The 20498-nt window shown below is 39.1% G+C and overlaps 1 protein-coding gene across 16 annotated transcripts in view; it reads right to left on the bottom strand.

Annotated features, from left to right (window-relative positions):
* mark3a (MAP/microtubule affinity-regulating kinase 3a) overlaps positions 1-20498 on the bottom strand; it is a 175131-nt gene that overhangs the window by 46628 nt on the left and 108005 nt on the right. For all 16 annotated transcript variants that reach the window (XM_043697492.1, XM_043697496.1, XM_043697498.1 and 13 more), the window contains exons 7-10: positions 19358-19414; positions 16411-16647; positions 14278-14397; positions 1831-1930 (exon numbers count right to left, since the gene is read on the bottom strand). In XM_043697492.1, coding sequence (XP_043553427.1) covers positions 1831-1930; positions 14278-14397; positions 16411-16647; positions 19358-19414 — 514 coding nt within the window. The remainder of the gene's footprint in view (positions 1-1830; positions 1931-14277; positions 14398-16410; positions 16648-19357; positions 19415-20498) is intronic.

The following is a 20498-nucleotide window of genomic DNA, read 5'->3' as shown; positions in this document are numbered from 1 at the left end:
AATGCTGCCAGACCTGCTGAGCTTGTCCAGCAATTTGTTTTTGTTTGTGTTTATTAACAGCAAATTGTGCTTAACTAATTTACTTGAGACTTTTGATGAGGTAATAAAGGATGATGAAACTAATGCCGTTAATTTGTATACGGACTTTCTAAAGGCATTTGATAAAGTGCCACATATCAAGTCAGAAAAGTTAGAGTACATGGAATAAAACAGTCTGAAAGCAACATGAATACAAATTTGGCTGTGCAACAGGAAACAGTGGTGGTAAACAATTTTTTTTAGATTGGAAGAAGATACAGCTTTTCTGGATAACACATTAATAACATACACAGAATACAAGGCACAATTTCAAAATTTGTCGATGATAAAACCTCATGCTGTGAGGAGGATTGAGAGGCCATAGATAGGTTGCTGGATAGGTGGACAAGTGGTAGATTAAAAATCTAAAGAAGAGAAAAACTAAATGATTAATTTCTGTAGGAAGTCGGAGAAAAGGCAACATAAAATTAATCTGCAATTCTGAAGGATATAGAATTGCATAAGAAGATAAGAGTATTTAACTTTAAAAAAATGCTAAACTTGGCATTAAACAGTTGCTTTGCTTGAGATTTTGCTTTAGTGTACTGTGCCCACTTCTGGACACTACACTTTACAAAGGACATGAAGGAAAAGGTGCAGAAAATATTTACGAGAATGGTCCTAGAAATTAAAAAATTCGGTCATATGGATAGACTGGAGAAGCTGGGTTGTTTTCCTGAGAGAAGATTAAGAGGTTTGATAGAGGTGTTCAAAATTATGAGGGATGTGGACAGGAAGTAATTATTTCCCATTAGTGGGAGGTTTGAGAACCAGAAGACACAGATTTAAGATGACTGGCATATGGCAAAAGAAACACATGTGGCACATGACACTTCTTACTTAACAAGTAACTAGAATCTGGAATGCACTATGTGGTGGCAGATTCAATTCAAGCCTTCAAAGGAAAACTAGATAATTATCTGGTGAGAAAGAATTTGCTTAAGTAATTTCTTATCAGATTATGCAAAGGTTGCGACAAGAACAAACTGCAGTATCCACTTAAATAAAAAACAAACATCACGAGTGCTGGCAATCTGAAATAAAAACAGAAAATGATGGAAATACTCACTATCACAGAGCATCTGTGGAAACAGAAACAGGCTTTTCCAGTGAATGACCTTTTTATCAGTACTGGGAGAAGTCACAGATTTAAAAAATTATTACCCTGTGCAGTGCCAGGGAAATGAATGAGGAAGGGTAGAGGCAAGAACAAAGGGGAAAAAGGTGTAGTAAATTGGAATACAGGTTTGACTTCAATGACAAAAGAGATTATGAAGCAAGGCAAAAGGAAGTAGCAACTGGACAACCAGTCCAAGGAATTGGGATCAATGGATAAGTTTTAAGTTATTAAAATTAAACTGTGTCCATCATGTTGTAAACTGTCTAACTAAAAGATAAAGTGCTCATTCTTAAACTTTGCTGATTATCATATGAACAGTGCAGAAGAACTGAGGACAGAATAGTCAGAATAGGAATGTGGAAGTGAATTAAGATTGCAAGCCCCAGAAACTCAGTGTTGTGCTTGCAAATTTAAATGAGGAGTATGCAAGGCCAAGATAAACAGCAATATCAGGCAAAATTTGCATGATCACTATCCTCAACACCTCTGATTTAACTGTAGATCATCCTGAAATCATTTAACTGTATTTAATAACAGACAATTAAGTTTAATGAAATCTGAACTTTGAATATTTCTTCAGTGCCAAAATAAGATAAATAACAAACTCAACAGATTGGTTGTTTCACACTTACCTATTCTTTTAGAATCTGAGATATCCAGATCTGGCTCTACAAAAGGTCTAAGCTCATCATCATCATGACCCGCGTTAATCCACCGATCCTTCATGATTTGCTGGCAACAAAAGATTACAGAATAAATTCAATTTAATGACATTGAAAACAATCTCACTTAATCATCTGTGTGAAGAAATGTAGAACTAAAGGTGACCCATTGTTGCTGCGGCTCATCTTAATATATGTGCAACCGACAGTTGCCTTTCAATCATTTCTCCTCATTGTGTATAAAGGCAAAGATTCATGTTACATTGTGCTTTCATATGCATTAGCTGTACATTAATAATATATTGGAACAGAAGTTGGCTCTGCATCTGTGAGCATAAATAGTGAGTTTCAACTGGCTGCTTAATCACGCCAGTGAGATTTGTTTTCTAAAATTCATGCTGAGTATAATTTCTAAAGGACTCTCTGAAGAACGAACATCAAGGTTATGGATGCCAATCTTTTCTCCATGCTGCTGGCCCCTGAAACTTTTACTGTCTCCTGGCCAAAATCTCAGTCAAATTGCTCATTATCTGCATAAACACCACACAGGTTCTCAATAAAAAAGGCTTGTGCTAACAGCTCTTGATATAATAGTTCAGCCTGCTATATTTTTTCAGCTTGCTGATCTTAGCTGTTCCCTAAGAAAACACCAGCATATTTATCTAAAATTGTTGCACAGAATCAGATCGCTATTTCATTAAACTATCTGATCTAAATCTCTGCCTATAGTTCACATGAGAGTTCTTTAATTATTTCTTCTCATTCTATCCATGTATCCCTTTAATCCTGTATCCCAAACATAGGCAGCATGACCTTGTAGATATGGTGCCAACATTTGCAATGATACTAATTTGGGGGATGTAGCTAATAATATGGAAAACTGCATCAAAATCTAGTATTGCATAAGGGCAAAATATTGCATCTGCTGGAAACCTGAAAAAACAGAGTGCTGAAGAAACTCAGCAGGTCTAGCAACATCTGTAGAGAGAGAAACAGAGTTAAGGCTTCAAGTCAGGTAATATCTTCAGCAATGAAGAGGAGTCCCACTTTCTCCACAGATGCTGCCCGACCTGGTGAGTTTCTCTAGCATTCTCTGTGTTTGTTATCGTAATGCATATTGAGGATTGCAACATGAATGGATATATTTCAACATAAATTTAATAAAGCCAAGTATGAGTTGTTGCATTTGGTTTGGAGGAGTATGGTTACTCCATTTGAAATTATAAAATTAAATGCAGAGAGAAACAAAGATATTTGTCAATAATTTGCTAAACAATACATAAAGGAAATTGAAATACTGGAGAAATTGAAGAAATAATCCAGTGAAGCAAGCAGAATTGTGATTTAAGGAAACTTTGAGCAACCGAGACTCATTTCCTTGAAAGGCAGAAGACTAAGAGAAAACCTGATAGAGGTCTTTAACATTTTTTCAGAACAAGAGACAAAATAGATATAATAGAAAAATTACACAGAGCTTGAGAATTTGGAACCCGCTGCAAAAATGAGTGTTCAAGGAGATAGCATTGGCTTATTTAGGAGGAGACGGTGCATACATGAGGCATCCAAGATTACTGGGAAATGGGAACAGGGTGACAAAAAAATCATTACAGAAAGGACTTAGGAGAAGTGGAATAGGGCATGAAAAAGCCTTGGCGGGTAGGATTAAGGAAAACCCCAAGACGTGTTACACTTATGTGAGGAACAAGAGAATGGCCAGCATGACGTTAGGATGACCAGGGATAGTAAAGGGAAGTTGTGCCTGGAGTCAGAGGAGGTAAGGGAAATCCCTTAATGAATATTTTGCTTTAGTATTCACTAGTGAGAGGGATCTTGTTGTTTGTGAGGACACAGTGAAACAGGCTGATATGCTCGAACAGATTGATGCTAAGGAGGAAGATGTGCTGGAAATTTTGAAAAACATGAGGATAGATAAGTTCCCTAGGCTAGAAAGGATGTACCCAAGGTTATATTGTTGCATCTTTGGTGATGATACTGTCCACTGGAACAGTACCAGTTGATTGGAGGGTGGCAAACGTTAAGAAAGGGAAATAAGGATAACCTGGGGAATTACACAGTCAGTCTTATGGTGGTGATGGGCAAATTATTGGAAAGGATTCTGAGAGACAGGATTTATGATTATTCAGAAAAGCATAGTTTAATTAGAGATAGTCAGCATGGCTTTGTGAGGGGCAGATCATGTCTCACAAGCCTTATTGAATTATTTGAGGATGTGACAAGACACATTGAAGGTAGAATAGTGGATGTGGTGCACATGGATTTTAGCAAGGCATTTGATAAGGGTCCCCATGGTAGGCTCATTCAGAAGGTAAGGAGCCATGGGATACAAGGATGTTTGGCTGTCTGGATACAGAATTGACTGGCACATAGAAGACAGATGGTGATAGTAGATGGAAAGTATTCAGCCCGGAGTTCGGTGTTTCACAGGGTTCTGTTCTGGGACCTCTGCTCTTTATGATTTTTATAAATGACTTGGATGAGAAAAGTGTAAGGGTGAGTTAGTCAGTTTGCCAATGACACCAAGATTGATGGAGTTGTGAATAGTGTGGAGGGCTGTGGTAGATTGCAACAGGACATTGACAGGATACAGAGCGGGGCTGAGAAGTGGCTATTGGAGTTCAACCTGGAAAAGTGTGAAGTAATTCATTTTGGAAGGTCGAATTCGAATGCCGATTACAGGGTTAAAGGCAGGATTCTTGGCATGTGGAGAAACACAGGGATCTTGAGGTCCATGGCCATAGATCCCTCAAAGTTGCCACCCAACTTGATAGGGCTGTTAAGGCAGCGTATGGTGTGTTGGTTTTCATTAGCAGGGGGATTGAATTTAAGAGCCACGAGGTTATGCTACAATTGTATAAAGCCCCGATTAGACTACATGTGGAATACTGTGTTCAGTTCTGGTCAACTCATTATAAGGATGTGGAAGCTTTCGAGAGGGTGCAGAGGAGATTTACCAGGAGGCTGCCTGGGCTAGAGGGCTTGTCTGATGACGAAAGGTTGAGGGAGTTATTGCTTTTCTCATTGGAGTGAAGGAAGATGAGAAGTGACGATAGGGGTGTATAAGATGATCAGAGGCATAGATAGTGTGAATAGCCAGGGCAGAAATGGCTATCATGAGGGGGCATAATTTTAAGGTGATTCAAGAAAGGTTTAGGGGAGATGTCAGAGGTAGGTACTTTACACAGCGTTGGGTGAGTGGAATGCACTCCCAGCAGTGGTAGTAGAGTCAGATACATTAAGGATATTTAAACAACTCTTGGCTAGGCATATAGATGATAGTAAAGTGAAGGGTATGTAGATTAGTTTGATCTTAGAGTCGGATAAAAGGTCAGAACAACATCGAGGGCCAAAGGGCCTGTACTGTGCTGTACTGATCTATGTTCTATGTTTTAAAACTCATGTGAAGTATGAACAGATAATTGGACCAATGGTCTGTAAACAACAGTAGTCACATATGGATTTCTGCGGACACAGCTACCCAGTTCCTACTATTCAAAACTCTTGACCTTTACTATTTTCTGTGTTGCAGCCATCTTTAAGTTCATTGTGCAACCTTGGCTCCACATGCCCTGATTGCTTCTCCCCTGACTCCACATTCCTCGGAAATTATTTAACCTTACTGAAAGCCTTTAAAATAAGTGTAGCACATTTGTCTAGTCCGTTACTACATTGCAAAGCCAACAAAGTTACTAACAATATTTCCTGTTATAACTTTTGTTTAAAATATAGAAGCTTTTAGCAAAAGTTAGATGATCTTTCTACCAATGCATTTAAGTGACTATTCTACAGCTTGCTGGATCAGTTCGTATTCCCTTTCTGAAGATAGAAATTACATTTGCTGTTCCTCTGCGCTGGCACAATTCCTGCCTTTAATGATTTTTTAAAAGATTTGATCCCAGGGCTTCTGATATTTCCTTGCGAATTTTTTTTTTGAATATCCATGATAAATCCATCTAGATTTGCCTTCCTTCCTTACTAAAATAAAACAAAGAACTGCAGATGCTGAAGATCTGAAACAAAAACAGAAACAGCTGGTGAAACTAGGTCAGGCAGTATCTGAAGCATCAGTTTTGAGGAAGAGTCATTGGACTTGAAATGTTAATTCTGCTTTCTTCCTACACATGTTGCCAGATCTGCGAAGTTTCACCAATAACTTCCATTTTTGTCTGTCTTCCTTACATTTGGCTAGTTTATCTACTATGACATTTCTGCCTAGTTTAACAGTGGTTATGTTGCTTTGGAAGACTTTTGCAAATCAAATGTTACTTCCTCTCTATTCAGTTCTTGAAAATAAGGGTGGAATTTTCTCCTCGAGAGAAGTGGCAGGGAAGGTGGTGGAAAGAGAAGATAATTGGGCAGATGAGCTCCAAGGAGATATCCAGCACCTTCCCAACACCACTGGAACTAAATACTGGGAAAAAAAACCTAACCTTCACCTTCCTGGCCAATGGCCAATATAGACCTTAAAAGCCTCTTCACTTCATCACCAAGAACAATTGTAATGCTGCGAATTGGTCAATTGGTAAAATGAAAAGACTTGTCTGCTAGATTTCTTTTTGGACAGTGAAGGGGAGTGGTTGCTGGCCTGCTTCTCCCCCACTTGTAACCATGTTTCCAATATTAGAGTTATATTTTTGTCCTGTCTTTTATTGAACACTTTTCACTTACTTTCTTGCCTTGACTTGCAGCTTCTTTCTTGACAGCAGTGAGTTACAATTAAGAGGGATAGCCACAACTCACCTCAATGATATTCAGCTGTCTATCATACCAAATCCAATGAACAAACTGAAAGCTAGATATCGAAAATTCCTGACATGGAAGTTAAGCAGGGACCTAGCAACTTCAGCCTACCACTTGGTCCAAAAGTTCTCCAAGTTGGACGTCAGGCATCAAGTCTCTCAGCATGCTCCATAGACACCAACATGCACATGCCATGTCCATGTGCATTGGTATCTGATTTGTAAGCTCCTGAGAACCGTCACTGCGTATCATCTCTGATCCACTTCTGAACTTCAAAGCTTGACCAACTACCATTGCAATGCTGCTGTCAGAACACAGTTTAGGGACATGAACCCAGCTCGCAGACTGGACTAGACTGTTTACCTGCTGTCGTACTGCACACTTACTCTGAGCCTATATTGATGCTCAGTGTCCCTTTCTTGTCTACCATTATCTTGCCTTCCCAATCAGCACTGCTGTATCGCCTTCCCATTTAGAACAGACACAAAGCCAGGGAGCTTGACATGGTTGTCAGGAGTCATCAGAGATAGCCTTTAGTCAGGGCCTTCCAGCACAGTTAGTCAAGGGCAGCCTCTGACAATGGTCTAGGGTTTTGGACAGAACCGGCTGCTTGGTCTGGTCAAGAGTCAGGATGCACTCCATTTAAGGCTTGTCATGACAAATGTTGAGCAGTTATAGAGCCATAGGATCATACAATATGGAAACAGACCTTTCAGTCCAACCAACCATGTTCCCAAATTAAACTAGTCCCACCTACCTGCACTTGGCCTATATCCCTCCAAACCTTTTCTATTCATGAACTTACCCAAATGTCTCTTAAACATGTAACTAAAACTGTATCCAGCACTTCCCTCTGTTCATTCCACATACGAAGCCCTGTTAAACAAAGCCCTGTCTTTCACCTTAAAAATATGCCCCCTAGTTTTGAACTCCCCTAGAGAAAATTATCCTCATGATTTTATAAATCTCAATAAGGTCACCCTTCAACCTTCCATGCTCCAGTGAAAAAAGTCCCAGTCTTTTCAGTCGATTTTTATATCTCAAATTCTCTATTCCTGGCCACGCCCTGGAATATCTTTTCTGAACCCTCTCCAGTTTAATTGTATCCTTCCTATAACAGGGCAACCAGAACTGCACACATTACTCCAGAAGAGGCCTCAGCAATGCCCTGTACATGGTGAATGTACCACCAGAATTCTCCCTAAATATTTTTTTTCTGCGTGGACTTGTGAAGTCTATGCGCAGTAGCAATTTCCATAATCAGAAGCCAATGCTGCAATCTGTGCTGGCACAAACCAATTGCTGCGTGCAAAACTTTGGAACAGCCGCACGCGTACAGCAGCATAATTCAAAGGAAACATTGCCCATCACCTCTTCTGCCTTTTTTTAAAACCCGGGTCCTGCAACGAGAAAGATCAGATATTAAGGGAGATGAAAGTGTGTGATACAACTGTTACGTTGTTGCAAGTGGGGGTGTTCTGAGTAAGTGAGAAGGCAGTGTGGAAGGGTTGCAGGGTTATTGGTGTTGGGGTTGGGGTAGCTGATAGCAAGTGGGGGAATGTTGCAGGAAACAGCAAGAGGGCTAGAGCATATGCCCCCCGCTAGGAGATAGGTACAGCCATAGCGAGTGTGAGGCATTGAATTGAAGATGTGGCACATATGCTGGCAGAGCGAAGAAGGTTATTGATCTACTTTCTACATCACTTTGCATCCTCCCAAACAGTTGAGACTGATCTGCACCAGGTGACAACCTCAGCATAGTCTAGCAGGAGCTGATGTCCTCCTCTTCTAGTTCTGGGTGAATGAAGTGGCCCTCCACTATTCCCTCCCACACAGGATCCTGGCTGAAAAGTTGGGTCTCTTGTCTACCATGTCCAGGGCAATTGTTAGGAACCTGGAGGACAGCTCTCGACTGATTGTGCTTGTCAGAATGCACAACAGCCTTTTAATAATGTAACAGGTACCAGGGAAGCTAGTCAACACTGGCACATCGCTGCAATGACAAATTATTCTGAAGTGGCTTGTGGTAAGATAGATAGAATCAGATACAGGCGGCATGGTGGCACAGTGGTTAGCACTGTTGCCTCTCAGCGCCAGAGACCCGGGTTCAATTCCCGCTTCAGGCGACTGACTGTGTGGAGTTTGCACATTCTCCCAGTGTGTGTGTGTGTGTGTGTGTGTGTGTGTTTTTTTCCTCGGGGTGCTCCGGTTTCCTCCCACAGTCCAAAAATGTGCAGGTGAGGTGAATCGGCCATGCTAAATTGCCCATAGTGTTAGGTGAAGGGATAAAATGTAGGGGAATGGGTCTGGGTGGGTCGCGCTTCGGCAGGCCAGTGTGGACTTGTTGGGCCGAAAGGCCTGTTTCCACACTGTAAGTAATCTAATCTAATAATAAGAGGAATACGATATGGACAGAGTACATGGTTAGGACAGAAATACATTAGGTCTGGCAGCAGAAAACCCTCCCAAACTCTCAACACAATTGGTGCTTAGCAAAACAAAAAAAGATTCAGCTCAGGGAGTCTGGGTAGGGCACAAAAAAGAGGAAATGGATTCCTAAGATTTGTTATGGAAAGAATATTAAGGAAAAAGAAGAGGAATGAAAAAAATATCAATGTTGGTTGCTTTGAGAATTGAAGGTGGTTATTAATAAATGAATAGAATGGCACAGGATAGATTTAAGACACCTTTGAGCCAAGGCATGATAAAACTTGATGACTACATAATTTTTTAACATGAACTTTATAAGTATTTTGAAAAAGTAGCAATATAATCAGCCAATATTTACACATAATTGCTTTAGTGTTGCAGAGTTTGCCTCAAGAATTTCTTAAGCAGCTATATTGGATGCTGCGAAGGCACAAGGTGTATTTTAGGTATTTAGATACTTCTTACACAAAAGAAAAATATGGACGTTATTTAATGTCAATTCTGCACTTTATAGTTAAAAGTAGAGAGGATCACAGAAAAATGGGTAAGGAAAAAAAGAGTAATTCCAAAGTTATCAAACTGCAAAAGATGATAAAGAGATTAATACATAAAGTTTTTGTCCTTCCAAAATACAAGGATCTAAAATTAAATGTAAAATTTCATAGCATATGGTGTTCTGAGGCAGTACTATAATTAGCCACCTTGTTTGACAAGGCCAGCTAACAGTCTTTTTTAAATAGAAAGCAAACTTTAGTCTTCAGTGTAAAGTACTAATCAGAGATACTGTAAGATTGAAGAATTTTGCTTCATGAAGCAAAAGCAATTAATCATTAAGCCTGTCAGATTGCACATTTGGCAGGATTATAGTTTTCATCTTTTATAAATAGAACGTCAGTGATGTATTTTTAAGTCTTTGCGCTATGTCAACAAATTCCCACCCACTAGGTTATGAAATCCATTATTAATCCCCTCAGCTTTCAAACTTAAGATAAAGTAGCTCAATGTGTTAGACATAGAAGTATTGCTGAAAAATTTCAAGTGCTGACTCCTCATTTGGGTAATACTCAGTAAGTATTAATTATCACCAGTACAAGATCCAAATAATTATCATCACAATCGGTTGGGAGGCTACTTGACTAGAAATGCATTACTGCCAACCCCGAATCAGTCTTATCGAGCACATATATATTCTTGCAGTATCACTTTGAGGGAGTTGCGCCCAATGATTCTGAACAGAAATACTAGCTTCTCATCATAGGATGTTAAAGGAAACAACTACAGAGAATGAATGCACTGGTAATAATCTTCTCGGAGTCCTTAGATCTGAAAAAGATGCAGAGGAATGGAAAACCACCAATGTAACACATTTATTTAAAAAGGGAAGGAGACAAAGAAAATGGGAAACATAGGCCAGTTAGCGTAATGTTTGTTGTTAGGAAAATGTTAAGAGTCTATTATAAAGGACGTAACTGCAGAGTATTTAAAAATAATGAAGTAGAGTCAGCATATCTTCATGAAGCAGAAATCATATCTGACAGATTTACTATAATTCTTTGAGGTAACAAGCAGGATAGATAAAGGGGAAAGAGTGGAAGCAATATATTTGGATTTTCAGAAAGCATTTTATAAGGTACCACACATTAGACTCGTTAATAAGGCAAGAGCCCCTGGTGTTGGTGTAGCATATTAGCATGGATAGAGGACTGGCTACCTAATAGAAGACAGAGTTGGGGTAAACGAAGCATTTTAAAGCTGGCAATCTGTAACTTATGGTGTACCACAGGGATCAATGCTGGGCAGCAATAATAGACAATACCATTAGTGATTTGAATTGAACTTAATTTAATCAAACTTAATTTAGTTTATTTGGATGAGTAAAATGAATATACTATAGCTAAGTTTGCGCATGACACAAAAATAAGTGAGAAGTAGTGAGGAGGTTACAGAGTATGTTCAAGGATCTGGACAGGTTAAGTCAGTTCGCCGATGGAATATAACATGGAAAATGTGAAGTTATGCATTTTGGCAGGAAGAATAAAAGAGCTACGCATTATTTAAATGGGAAAATACCATACTAGGCTGCTGAACAGAGGGATTTGAAAATGTTCTTGGGAATCACAAAATGCTAGCAACCAATTTGATTGTGTAAAAACAAAGGCATAGGGAAGAATGGCCTTTATTTCAAAGGGAGTGGAATACAACAGTGCGCCACAAGGATTGGCGCTGGGTCTATGGCTTTTCATCATTAAAATAAATGATTTAGATGTGAACATAAGAAGAATAGTAAGTAAGTTTGTAGATGACACCAAAATTGGAGGTGTAGTGGACAGCAAAGTTATCTCAAAGTACAATGGGATCTTCATAAGATGGGCCAATGAGCCAAGGATTGGCAGATGGAGTTTAATTTAAATGAACGTGAGGTGCTGCGTTTTGGAAAGGCAAATCAAGGCAGGACTTGTACACTTGATGATAAGGTCCTGGGGAGTGTTGCTGAACAAAGAGACCTTGGAGTGCAGGTTCATAGTTCTTTGAAAGTAGAGTTGCAGATAGATAGGACAGTGAAGAAGTCATTTGGTATGCTTTCCTTTATTGGTCAGAGTATTGAGTATAAGATTCGGGAGGTCATATTGTGACTGTACAGGACATTGGTTAAGCCACTTTTGGAAAACTGCATCCAATTCTAGTCTCCCTGCTACAGGAAGGATGTTGTGAAACTTGAAAGGGTTCTGAAAAAGTTTACAAGGATGTTGCCAGGGTTGTAAGGTTTGAGCTATAGGGTGAGGTTGTATAGGCAGGAGCTATTTTTCTTGGAGTTTTGGAGGCTGAGGGGTGACCTTGTAGAGGGGCAAAGGTCTTTTCCCCAAGGTGTGGGAGTCCAAAACTAGAGGGAATAGGTTTAAGGTGAGAGAGGAAAGATTTAAAAGGGACCTAAGGGGCAACATTTTCACCAGAGGTGGTGCGTGTATGGAATGAGCTGCCAGAAGGAGTGGTGGAGGCTGGTACAATTACAACATTTAAAAGGCATCTGGGTGGGTATATGAATAGGAAGGGTTTAGAAGAATATGGCCAAATGCTGGCAAATGGGACTAGATTTATTTAGGATATCTGTTCCGCATGGACGAGTTGGACTGAAGGGTCAGTTTCTGTGCTGTACATCTCTGATTCTGTAAAAGTAGGTAGTTTTTGCACAAACTGTGCAAGGGACTAGTCAGATCCTATCTTGAACAGTGTGAACAGTTTTGGATCCCTTGTTGAAGGAAAGATATACTGGCACTGGAGGCAATTCAAAGAAGGTTCATTAGGCTCATCCCAGGTATGGAGGGACTTATGAGGACTATTTGAGTACTGTGGGCCTGGATTAATTGGAATCGAGAAGAATGAAAGATGATCTTATTGAAACATATAAGATTCTTAGAATACTTGACAGGGTAAACACAAAATGTTGTTCACCTTGTGGAAGAGTCAAGGACTGGACAGCAAAATCTTAGAACAAGAGGTTGCACATTGAACATAGAAAAGAAAAATTTCTTCTCTCAGAGGGTAGCAAATCTGTGGGATTCTTTATCATAGAGGGCTGTTGAGGCTGGGTCATTAAGTACATTCAAGCTGAGATGGACCTATGTTTAATCAGTAAGGGTATCAGGGATTATGATGAAAAGGCAGGAAAGTAGATTTGAGGATCAGCCATAATCTCATTGAATGGCGGAGCAGACATAACAGGGTGAATGGCCTACTTCAGCTCTTATATCTCAAGGTCAAAAGGGTTATTCATTGTACTTGAGCCGAGATAGTGATAATTAGCATGTCTCAGTCCTAAAACTGAAGCCTCTAGTGACTCTACACCATTGTTTAAGTGCAGATCATTTAAGGCACCACAAAAAGATTCAAAGGTCAGGCTCCCTTAATCCATTTGACTCAGTTGCTCACTTGATAAACCTTCTAAATTGTTATGGATTTGAATGAAAGTAAAGGTCTGGATTTTACAGTCCTGGCGAAACACAGCTGTCACCTGTAACTTCAAAACAAACTGCCCACAAAAATCTAGTATTCTTAGCATTGTGAATGTCCCTCTGTAAAAAGTCAGTATGAATTTAAGCAAATCTTTTCATTCATTCATTTGCCTTGGATGAAACTGGCTTTGCCAGCATTTAATGCCCCTATATAAGTGTTCTTGGCACTGAACTGCCATCTTGAACTACAGCAGTCCTTGGTTTGTTGGCATATCCCACAGTGCTGCTGGGGAGGGAATTCCATGATAATGTCCCAATGATAGAGATGCAATGGCAATACAGTTTCAATTCAAATTGTTGAGAGACTTGGAGAACCTACAGACTGTAGTATTCCCACACATCTGTTGCCTTTGTCATTCCAGGTGGTAGAGGTTGTGAGTTTGGAAGATGCTGTCTCAGGAGACTTGGAGAATTCCGTGCACATTGTAGGTAAACACTGCTAAGAATTGTGCATCAGTGGTGAAGGGAGTGAATGTTCAAGGTATGGGTTTTTTTTTTTATGTTAAGTACTGAATTTTGTTTATTTATTTGGACATTTATAGGGATGTTCAGTCTTTGGATTAATTCTGCAGTGCTGCAGTCCTGTTGACCAGATGCATTAAATACATATTTTCTTCCTTTTCTGCTGCTCACCCTCACTAAGCTCTTCTATCTATAGGAATGCATCCATCTTGCATTCTAATTTTACACTTTTGCTTATGTACCTTGGCTAATTTTAAGTATGCCAGCAGAAAAACAGTGAAGATGTATTTCCTTTAAAATAAAAGTGTGTCTACCTTATAACCAAGCCCTAAGTGAAGACATGACCACCAATGACAGTGCAGATGAGATTCTAGTGTTGTGAACTTTGAGCCAGTATTGGTTGCTACAGAGGTCTGACTGAGTGTTAAAAGCTACAAGGCCCCTTTAAGACCGCACAGTCTTTGCAATGATGCCTGTGGCAAAACTCAGTTTAAATGCTTTTGAAACAGTTATGGGTAGAACGCCACAAGAGGGAGTGAAATTAATTATTTTTAGTAATTACCTTTTTGTAGACAGTTCAATGACAAATGTCGATCACAACCATTTGAGAAAAGGCTGCCCAGTTCACAAACCTTTAAAAATTCTACCAATATTTCATCTTATAATGATGATATTAATTTTCATAAATACATGAAAAAAATAATGACAAAATTTCACTATTCTGTGGAACAACAGTAAAATAATCTGAGTTTCTTACCTCCAGTGTACCTCTTTTAGAAGGATTAAGTACCAGAAAGCGTTTGAGGAGGTTTTCACAGTCTGTAGACATGTAAAAGGGAATCCGGTATTTCCCTCTGAGCACTCTTTCCCTTAGTTCCTTTAACACAAAGTTCAATATAATTAATGCTTTCCTAGACATTGTAGGCACTTCCTGAATTTAGAAAAATCTCACAATGCTTCTGAATTATATTTCTGCTAATTTATTGCTTGGTGTTGTCATTTTTTCAATTCTCACTATAAAGGCATCAAGGTTCTTTTACTGACTAGGGATCAAATGTTGCATTTTCTAGTTTGTGTGTTCAGTAAAATACCAAGTTGCATATTTACCCAATACATCATCAGGGATCTCCAACAATATTCAAAGAATTCAAACTGAATTAAGCATATATATTACTAATCCACTGTATAAAAAAGCTGCAGCAACATCCAAACCTGCTAAGACATTTAAAAGAGAATGAAGCACAACTCACAGAAACTACACAATTTTCTATGTTCAAATTATTAAATACTCCAGTAAATCCAACAGGACGATTTTTTTCTTTCAGTGGTGATGACTATGCTCATTGATGACCTCCAAGAAAGCTTCCCAAAAAGACCTAGCAATCTCTGTGACAGGATTTCCCTTTTCTAGCCATATTTTTTAACAGGTTGGCCCAGTTCAGCATCTGGCCAATGGGGATCTCCAGGATGATAGTGATACTTTTGAATGTCAAGGGAGATGGTTAGGTACTCTTGTTGTAGATGGACCTTGCTTGGGACTAGTCTGGTGCAAATGTTACTTCTCACTTATCACCCCAAATGTGAATATTGTCCAAATCTTATTGCAAATGGATATGGATTGCTTTGGTATCTGGGATGTCATGTAAGATGCTGACCAATTCTGATCTCACAACGGAGGGAAGGCCATTGAAAAAGCAACTGAAAATGGTTGGGCCTTCCTGTGCTTGATAAGCTAACTTACTAAATTCACTACATAGGTTTATCATTTTCCAACACTGTTACGAAACAGCTCAACTGAAGCTTGATGAACAGCAACTCATTTCTGCATTAGACACTTTATAGCTTTATGAAATCAACTGATTTCCAGATCGGTCTCCAAAACTTCTCTCATACGCAGACATATCTTTTCTCTTTTCTTTTGACCATTATCTTTTTTGTTATTTGATCTTACTTGTCTTCCATCCTATCTCAACCTTGTCTTTCATTCTTTGCTCCCATTCTCCTTTGCCTACCTATATACTTGAAATCTATGATATTTTTATCTTTTTCTAGTGTTACCACTCTGAAATTTTCTCTTTCTCCACAGATGCCGCCATGCCTGTTAAATATATATGTATACTTTATTTTTACATAACAACACATTGATAATTTTTCACCTTAAATTAAACTTTACATAATATGAAATAAATGACATGCACATGGGATTACGATGAAATCTCAAAATCAAAAATAAAGGTTTAGAAAATATGCTGTAACGCTGTGGAAATTTTACTATAAAAGCAAATTTTGACATTTCAGTTAGTCTCAGGAATAATGGTAGTGAATGCTATAGTCTTTCTATCATACTACAGGCAAAATCTGACCCACAAAATGGCAAAGTTAGTTAATTGACTGCATTTCTGCATCAGTCATTTACTTATATATTGCTTAGACCCAAAAGAAAAATCCCTGTCTATATACAAGATGTTAAAGAAGAATGCACTAAATAAAGGCATATTAATCACAATCTATAGTAATTAATCACATTTATAGTATCATTTACTATTAAATGATCAAGGGCTATTCCAAGATGCTCCATTTGTCTACCATATACATGTCTCTCCCATGTAACTTTGTGGTCCAGTTTTGCACAAGACAATTATCCTTTGCTTGTTGAATGAATTGACCTACAACTACATCGCAACTTCCACAACTTTAGTAAAGCTAATAAGCCAACGGAGTACTTTTTAAAGTGTAGTTAGTATTGTAACACAGGAAACTTGACAGCAAGATTTCAAACCAGAAATCTATTTCCATGATGTTGGTTGAAGAATAAGGAAAAAGAAAACCATCATGTGGTCATTTATTTAATAAAATGAGAGGTTTTGATCAAAGGAAACATGAGAGTTACCTTCAAGTTCTGTCCATCAAATGGTAATGAACCGCTGACTAATGTGTAAAGTATAACACCTAAACTCCAAACATCAACTTCAGGCCCATCATATTTCTTCCCTTGGAAGAGTTCTGGAGCAGCATATGGTGGACTTCCACAGAACGTGTCCAGTTTATTACCAACTGTAAACTCATTGCTGAAGCCAAAATCTGCGATTTTAATATTCATATCTGCATCTAGCAGCAGATTTTCAGCCTAGGTTTAAAAACATAAAGTAAATGATCAAACTATAAATTAAAAACATGGATAGAAACATTCAATTTGCAAATTCTCCCATTATATCTAATAAATTAAACTACTTTAACAAAAGTTCAACAAGGAAAAGACTTATTTCTTACTTTCTCGAAGTTAAATGAAAACAAGAGTCATATAGCAGAGAAACAGACCCTTCAGTCCAACCAGTCCACGCTGACCATAATCGCAAACTAAACTATTCCCACCTGCCCAGTCCTGACCCATATCCCTCCAAACCTTTCCTGTTCCTATACTTATCTGAATGTCTTTTAAATGTTGTAATTGTGCTCACATCCACCACTTTCTCAGGAAGTTCATTCCATGTGCGAACTCTCCTGTGTGTAAAAACATTTTGCTCCTATGTCTTTTTCAAAATCTCTCTCCTCTCACCTTAAAAAGTACACCACCTAGTCATGAAATTCCCCATCGTAGGGTAAAGGCAAGTACCATTAACTCAGTATATACCCCTCATGATTTTATAAACTTCGATAAGATAAACTCTCAAGCTCCTACGTTCCAATGAAAAAAGTCCCAGCCTTTCTTTATAATTCACACTTTCCATACCCAGCAACATGGCGGTAAATCTCTTCGGAGTCCTCTCCAGTTTAATAATATCCTCCCTATAAGTGGGTGACCAGAACTGGACACAGTATTTCAGAAGAGGCCTCACCAATGTCCTGTACAACCTCAAAGTGAATTCCCAACTCCTATACTTTAATGTCACATTTTGACCTCAACCGAAGTTCTGCAAATCAAAGGAAATGGCATGCAAATAATGTATTCCCCCCGTGTACTTACAGAGAGCAGCATTTAGCAGAGAGGGAAAGAGTAATTTTAGTTAAAAATAATTTCACAGGTATAAAAATCGAAGAAAATGAAAAAAGCCAGAATGTCTGCATCTTGAGACAAAGTTTACCCTTCTGTGACTATTAAGCACCTTCAGAGAACCCACTGTCAAATCTTTTGGTCAAACATGAATGGATAACATTTAACTACCCAAGTTGTTTCTGTATACTATTAACCTAAATTAATATTGCATCCCTTTTAATCTTCAACATTACTTATGGCAGGACAAAATTCAAAAGACAAATGCAGACAAAATCAAATTGCTTTTGAATTGAAGGTCAACTAGTTTGAGATGTAACAGCTAAATGAGTTAGCTGAATGTGTATCTTCTGGACAGAGGAAGTACAGTGGAATTCATGAAAATAAGGTATGGCGACAGAATGTTTGGTTTCTGGGTAGAATCTATTGTGTGAGTCAAGGAGGATCATTGAGAGTTCAAGGTCATCCAATATTTACACCTGGCAAAGAAGCTCAAAAACGGGCCAACTCTTTGTGGCAGAATTAGTCATTTGAAACTCAAAATAGGCAGCTCTGCACTACTCAAGAACACTGCTAATGATCGATCAGCTATTGTGGACAACTAATGGAAATTAAAGATGTAGAACTGTCACATAGGGCTGAGTATTCCCACTAAATTACAGAAAAGTTTGCAAGCCAAACTGGGCTTACAGTTTTAGCTGACAAGCAGAGAAAAGTAGCTCTGATAAGTAGGACTGGTTAGATGTCAGTAGCATACTTTATAATCCTTAAGACATGATTCTGCTATCTTGCACTCATTATTTCTGGACCTGTGCATCTCTCTGGGGAGAAAGAACGTACTGGGTAGAAATTCTGCAGATGGGTACAAATTTCTCACTATCTTCATTCAGAAATCAAAGACTACTTCTGTCTTTATAACAGGACATAAATGCCGAGTAAAACTGATACTTTTCCCAGAATTATTATGCATATAAAACAAAATTAATAACACCCTCAAATACGAATTAACGAAATTACTGGAAGGTTAACATATTAAAATACAGAAAATGAATAGATTGCCAGCTAATACAGAGGAACCTCAATTATCCAAATATCGGATTATCTGAAGGAGATCTTGAGGTCCCGATAGAAACATTACGTGAAAGAGCTGTTTCAACCCTGATCGTGTCTTTTGTTTACAGGTACAATGATTAAAAACGAACTGAGCTCACTGAAATGCTGCCAAGAACAGTCCTGGGCAGTCCAGGCACAGTTTCCAAATGAATGACCTCCTGCCCTCTCTCTGCACTGCACTCCCCCCCCACACTTGCCCTGAAGTTCTACACAGGGGTGTACCCTGAAGCCCCCTTCCCCAGATAATCTCTCCAACATTGGTTGAGCAAAGGTTGAACTCGTCAAAAAGTTACAGTAAAAGATTATATGCATATGTATGTGTGCTGTTTGGAGATTTGCCACACAAAGGTGTGGTGTATTGGTGTTCAGTCCGGCTGCTCTGGAGGTGGGGGGGTCGGCCAGGGTGCAGGAGTGTGGACGGGGGTTGGATGGTGGGTGGGGTTGACAGGGGAGTGGGCGGGATTGGGGCGGGGCAGGGATGGCGGGGCAGGGGAGGTGGTGTGGGGGGCAGGTGGGTTTCGGGCAGAAGGGGTGGGCCAGGGTTTGGGGCATTGTTGGACAGGGTTGGGGAGTGGGCAGGGCAGACTTCACAGGAAACTCTGAGCCCCACAGGAAATTAATCGAATAATCAATTATCCAAACCGAAATGGTGTCCACCCATGTCGTTCAGATAATCGAGGTTCCTCTGTCCTGTTATAACTTTGCATACGAACTAAACATTGGGAGGACTTACCTTCAGATCTCTGTGTACAATTTGCTTTTGATGACAGTACTGCACTGCAGATACTATCTATTAAAATCAAAACACCAAAAGTTAGTGATGTCAAGTGTGATAACCCTGTAAGATCCTTTCACCAATTTATTTAACAGAAAATTTCACACCCTATACATGCATATAATTCTTTTTACTTCAAACAATGCTCAGAATACTACTAGCTCCCAGATGACAGGAAAACCAGTAAAATGGAATTATCTCAGGAGAGAACTATCTCAGCATACTGAGAGGTGGCTTGTTGGACTCCAAGGAAATAGGCAGCTGATTTGTATAGTTCTAGTCCATGTTAAAGGTCATTTCATGTGGTGACTGGCAGTTTCCTAATACCATTGAGACTTCATAGTTAAAATGAGAAGGCCATGAGCAAGGGAGGACATCACTGTTGCACCAGCTAGCTAACAGGAGAGATTTTACCACCATTCAGTGTGGTCTATTGCTCTTGACCTTAAATTTTAATTTTTACATACCTGTTGGACAGAATCTCCATTTTGACATATCTCCAGGATGACGTCCATACCCCAGCAGCACTTATCTCTCTTTGCAGTATTCTGAATGGGACAGCAGCACTAGGCAACTTGTGCTGCCCTGAATTTTTGATTGTATACAAATTAGAGGTCCACCCATAGTAAAATCACTAACCCAGTCCTGCTCTCAGTAAGTGCAGGCTCAGAACCCATGTTCTGAATTTAGCCCTATGTATTGTTTAGCCCAATTTTTTTCTGATCAAGAAATTGAAAAGTCAGTCACTTTTGCTGGATGTCTATCACTGCCTTCACATCTACCATAGTTGACTTACTTTTGGCAAGCCATGCAAGGAACACCTGCTGAGTAGTGGATATTCCCATTTCTATAAATTTTGAATTAGGTTCTTGAGATAAGGAACTGCGATGGATGAAAGTCTTAGGGATCAGAAATGGAAAAGAACCATAAAAACAACCAAAAGTAAACAGAATATCCAAGACAAGAAACAAACTGTTACAGATAAAGAAGGTAAAAGCTAAGAAAGACAAATCTTATCCAGTAGCAAATTGCATCAATCACACAATTTAACCATACAACAGACTATTTTGTCACCTTTACAGCTGAACAGGAATGTATA

This window comes from Chiloscyllium plagiosum, chromosome 10 (genome assembly GCF_004010195.1).
Source record: "Chiloscyllium plagiosum isolate BGI_BamShark_2017 chromosome 10, ASM401019v2, whole genome shotgun sequence".
NCBI classification, from domain to species: domain Eukaryota; kingdom Metazoa; phylum Chordata; class Chondrichthyes; order Orectolobiformes; family Hemiscylliidae; genus Chiloscyllium; species Chiloscyllium plagiosum.
Note: the sequence above shows the minus strand (reverse complement) of the source record. Positions and strands in the feature narration are given on the sequence as shown.